The sequence below is a fragment of the Lepisma saccharinum genome, chromosome 23 (genome assembly GCF_977018435.1).
Source record: "Lepisma saccharinum chromosome 23, izLepSacc3.1, whole genome shotgun sequence".
NCBI classification, from domain to species: Eukaryota; Metazoa; Arthropoda; class Insecta; order Zygentoma; family Lepismatidae; genus Lepisma; species Lepisma saccharinum.
In genome coordinates this window covers 57,442,535-57,448,055 of record NC_139251.1, presented here as the reverse complement: position 1 = coordinate 57,448,055, position 5,521 = coordinate 57,442,535, and the positions used below count along the sequence as shown (strand labels likewise).

The 5,521-nt window shown below is 38.8% G+C and overlaps 1 protein-coding gene across 1 annotated transcript; it reads left to right on the top strand.

Annotated features, from left to right (window-relative positions):
* Positions 1-4,341: 4,341 nt before the first annotated feature.
* On the top strand, positions 4,342-5,058 carry LOC146005523 (uncharacterized). The gene has a single exon (XM_083144768.1). It carries the CDS (start codon positions 4,342-4,344, stop codon positions 5,056-5,058), a length of 717 nt encoding a protein of 238 aa, XP_083000894.1.
* Positions 5,059-5,521: the final 463 nt, after the last annotated feature.

The window sequence follows — 5,521 nt, the reverse complement described above, 5'->3', positions numbered from 1 at the left end:
CTACAACTGACCAAATGTCCCTACGCCAAGTAAAGTGACTAAAAAAAACCACCTCATGAGCATGCAAACAGAAGATAAAATATACACATTTACTTACCAAATCTTTCTGCTCGGTGCTTCCACAATTAATGAAGGAGCGAATTTACAATACAGGACCTCTCCCCGATTTTTTGTAATATTTCGCATACTCACTAATTGAGGCCTCCTAATCACGAATTTGAAGTTAAAATTTGGGGGGTCACGTGTAGAAATTGCAAAATAAGTGACATTGAGTGGTCCGCGATCGGCACGATTGCTTATTATTTACCGGAAGATTTTGTGTTTCCAATACTTAAAAAACGAAATATACATTCCTGATATTACTACGACCCCAAATTTTAACTATGTTTGCCTATCCTAACCTAACCTAACCGTACCTGAATGGTTCGTGGGGCTATCCGTCAATGGTTTGTTGGGCTACCCGTGCATGTTTTTTTCGAGCCCAAATTTTAACTATGTTTGCCTAACCTAACTTAACCTAAACTTACCGAGAATGGTCAGTGGGGCTATTCCTGAATGGTTTTGCGGTAATTGTGATTACGAACCGATAAAAAATATTATTTTCGTAGCACTTTAACGGCAAACGTTCATCATCGAAGACGCCATTTTCGTATCCTGCAATTTTATGATTGATGTACTGTTGCCAAATTTACCTATAATCAAATCAGTTCTTCTACATCGTGATTGTCGCTGTCACATGTAAGCACGTTCTTTGGGCAATATACTGAAATCCATAAGTTTATTAATTAGCCCACAGCCATCCTCCTGCACACTCCACCTAACAATCTGTACAACATTAACAACTTTTTTACTGTTCTCTTCCGCCATTCTTACACGATCCATGCTCTCCAAGTATGAAATCAACAGTGTGGCAACGCTGTAGACAGCGTAACTAATTTTAATTTGTTCATATCAACAAATATGGCTACCATACTTGTATACGGAGAATCATTGCGAGAATTGAAAAGCTTATTTTACAACTTCTACACGTTAATGAACATTTTTTCCCCCTCACCCCAACATGTTAACTTGAGATAAATAATCACGAATAATTATTTCGTGAGTATAAGACGTAGCATAGAAATTACAGAAGGGTCCGGTATTGTAAATTCTTGCCTTAATGAATAATAGGGGTGTGCTGGACAGAATTTTTTGGGTCGGGACGGGATCGGGACGGTAATTTTTTTAAATCCCGACATTCGGGACTGAAAAATTTGCAATTTCCCGACCAAGTCGGAAAATTTTCTGGACGGGAAATGTTCGAAATTTCCCGAAGCACTGGAAATCTCGAATTTTACAAGTCATTTTCACTTTAAGTGATTGTTTTTGCATTTCTAGAATAAAAACTTACAACTTTCGATAAGTTCCAGAAACTTACAAGGCAGAAAACGTCGAGAATTAACGACTTTTTAAAGTAAAGAATCCAGCACACCCCTAATGAATAACGTTGAGTCGTTTACTGTTGATTATGTTATTTGAAGTCATACATGCTGCTGCTGTGAAGAGATAGATGTTGGTTGGTGATGCTGTATTTCCTGCATTCTTTAACAATTTTGGTCCCATTTTATTTCCCTTTTTTGTTTTTGTATCACTTAACATTGAAAATATTCTTTCCGTTTCCGCGTTAGAATGCGGCAATGTTAGCACTATTTTCGCGAGAGTGGAAATGTTTTCAAAAAGGAACTTGCCTTGAAAGTTTTTGGTAACCGATAACATGTTCCAAAATTCTGATGGAGATCTGTTAGTTAGTTCTTTTTTCTCCTCCTCGCTAAAGTATCCAGATAAACTAATTCATAAAATGTAATTTACCAAGATTGAAAAAAGTACCTACGTTTTCCCTCATTTGGCAAAATCTGTCCCTACGTTCCTACGCGGGCGAAATTTAGTGAAAAGTCCCTATGCGTAGGGACATGTCCCTACGGTTGGCATCACTGCCGACACGTGCAGTATGAAGCGCCCTCTCGCGGCTGACAACTCACCCAACCCCCGATAAGCTGCAGGCGCTGTCGCGACAACTGAGAATAAAGTAGCGATGACTAATCTAAGATTAGATGTCAGAAATAAGGTGCCAGAAATATTTGTATTTGGGAGGACACCTTTTCCTGCATCCGTGCGACAAGGTACGTGCTTATTTCAATTGTAATTGTAACTGTAATTGTGAAAAGTGGAAACATTACAAAACAAGCGGTTTCTGTTACGGACTTCCTGAACGCAATTTGCCGGGACCTGTTGCATGAAGAGTCCGCGGAACGGCCGTCACGCTGGCGGTGAACGACTGAAATAACCTCCCTGTACTAGCGAAAAGATTAAAGGAAATGCTTCCGTCTAAAACGGGTCTTACGTGTGTGACATACAATATAAGGTTGTCGACATGCGATTGGATTAAGACCCTCATTATGAACTATAAAGTGCTTTGTGGTGTCCGCTAAGAAACTAGAAATTTGAGAACTGTGACAAACCCTAGATACATAAAAAGCATATGTGTTAGGGTTGTAACGCTCTAAAAATTAAGCAAAGTTTGTCTTTATTTGAATGTGAAACATTATAGACCACATATAATAATTATGATTGATGAAATATGAAAATTGTATGCATTCACAAATATTTAAGGCTTCATAAAATTAAAACAAAAATAATTTCGAGATTGATTCATTTTGTTACTTTTGTGTAGTAGGACCACTTTTCGTGGAATGCCTCTGCTTTACAATTTAATCCGTGCCTTTTAAGAAGATAGCTCCATATTCACTCTTCCTCTTCCGAAGTTTACACTTACTTTAATTAAGTATAGTGAAATTATATTTAACTTTAGAATGAACAAGACTAATACATAATACTTCTGAAGCCAAATTTTAATTTTAAGTTAATATTTAGGGGAGAGTTGTTCAAAATAGTGACACTAAAATATTTTAGTTTACCAAGAACAAATCTTTCAATGGGAAAATTATGTTGCAAACCTAGACTATCAGGAAAAAGGCTTGTCTGTGTAAAAAAAAGAAAAAGACACACATTAGGGGAGACAGGAAAACTTTTTTTTTTATGGAGAATATGAGAGGCCCCCGTTTTGGACAACAGGTTGGATAAAATGCGGCACTAATATAAATGAAAGTAATTCAAGGTCAAATAAAAAAAATTATAACAAAAACTTATTTGAAAGAACAAAAAGTCAAGTTAACCACGAATAATATCATTATTACATACAATAATGAATAAAAATACAATTTTATAGTAACAGTGGAGGTCGAGGGTTGCGTAAAGATTTTAAGATTAAACCTGTAAGAATTGTAGTCAGTGAGGGCATAATGGCTTGTTTGAATAGGATGATTATTGCAACAATATGCGTGAAGGGGTTTAAGATATAAAATTTGTGAAGAAACAACATAAACCTTAATAACAAATAATGCATTCACAGAAAGTCAACAAATAACAAGAATGTCGTGAAATACCGGGTGTCCCTTAAGTCTGGAACCATATTACCCTTTTTTCTGTTACAGATAAGGCTACACTGGCTAAGGAGGAGCGAATCCAAGTTATTTTGCTGTTGGAGACTTTGAACATATTCTTTAACTGTGTTGTACAATAATAAGTTCCTAACACTATCATCTTTTGTTCTTCTATGGTTCTAGAGTTATGGGATACCTTGTACATTGTAAGGGTTATATGCAGTGGCGGCGATTGGGTTCCAAAACCCGGAGGGGGAGCTAGATGCCAAAACTGGGGGGGGGGGCAAGGACAGAATATTTCTCTTTGCACATAAGGTTTAGCATAGTGCGGGGGCAAAGGTGGCGAAAAGTTGGGAGCAACTGGATGGGTTATAATTCGTCGTATGAGGACCAGAGAAACGTAACTCCAAAAATGCTGTTTTCAGTTTTGTTCAAATAAACTCCTCTGAAGACCTCTATTTGGAGTCACATGGACAGATCTCCATTTCTAATCCTCAGCAGTAAGGTGGGGTCACGAATCTCCAATTTACTGACTCTTTTTAAGGGTCAGACATATTCCTAAGAATGCATAATAACAATATTAATAATGCAAAAAATTGCTTCTACTATCTTATTTAACATTACTTAACCCTCGTACTTCTATTTCCAAGATAATATAGTATTTTAAAAATATTTTCTAGGCCTTGTAACAAGATATTCATGAACTGTATCGTAGATGGAGAACCTTTCGACTGCTGTTCACATATTGATGCTCTACCCTCGGATTATCAGGCATGTTATGTTTTCAATTCAAGGCAGACAAGGTAATTTCTAATAATATTCATTACTATTTTTAAAAATCAAATATAACATTGTTTTGGGGATGAATAATTGGATTTTGTACCATACATACATTTTGAATGGCAGCATTGTCAAGAGTCTTTCCATAGTTTTCATTTGGAGAACTACTGATTCACGAACTCAACACTTGCACAACACGGCCGCCGCAGAGACAGTTTCAAACAGTACCATCTTCGAATGCCTCCAAGAAGAAATCAAGGATCTTAAGAACCAGATATTGGAGCTGCGATCAGATATGGATAGTTTACACAGCAGAATGCTATCACAGGAGGAAGCTATAGACGCCGCTGAGCAGTATAGCAGGAGAAACTGCCTTCTCCTCCATGGAATATCGGAAACGCCAGACGAGGACACGATGAGGGTTGTCACGGACACTTTTTCATCGAAACTCGGCATCACTCTTAACGCCTCCGATGTGGATCGCCTGCACAGGTTGGGCCCCAAACGTACTCGGACGTCGGCCGAAGTTGTGCAGCAGGGACACCGCCCCATCATCGTTAAGTTCCTGAGGTACCAAACTCGGGAACACGTGTATAAAAACAAAAAGAAACTAAAAGGAAGCGGCCTTTTGATAACGGAGTCCCTGACGGCGACGAGACAACATCTTCTCCGCCGCGCCAAGGAGACGTTAGGGGTGATGAACTGCTGGACCGCCGATGGCCGGATCATCATCCAGGGCAGCAACGGCAGAAAAACTATCAACACGGCTCGCGAGTTTGAAACTCTTCTGGAACGCTAAGGTGAAGAAGAAGCCAAGTGGAATGATGAACTGCGTAATCGCCACCAAGTTAGATACTTATCTATGTTTGCGTGATTTTGCTTACTTTTATATGTTAGTTTGTGTCTTCGTATCTAAGTGTATGTGTTTATGTATGTGTATGTGTTTTCGTAGAAGTTCATGTGTTTGTGTCGAGCAGTGGCGGTCCCTCCATGGAACAGAGGGAACAGGCTGTTCCCTTCTACTTATCGCCCTTTTTATCTATTTAAATTATCTATAATAACATAATAAGAACACTTCTTTCTTCCGAAATCAACACGCCGAAGAAAAACTTTTACCCTGACTGGAAGTTTGTTTACTTCACCTACCCTCGTCGTCCCACCCTCTGCTCTGACGCCGAGTATTTCCTACCACGCGCGAAGGTAAACGATCCTCATGGATCCACTTCGCCACTACCCACCGCGGAAGCTGAACTCTCAAGCTG

What these genes read in the sequence shown, in the direction of transcription:
- LOC146005523 (XM_083144768.1), top strand. Translation starts at nt 4,342, where the DNA reads ATGAATAATTGGATTTTGTACCATACATACATTTTGAATGGCAGCATT.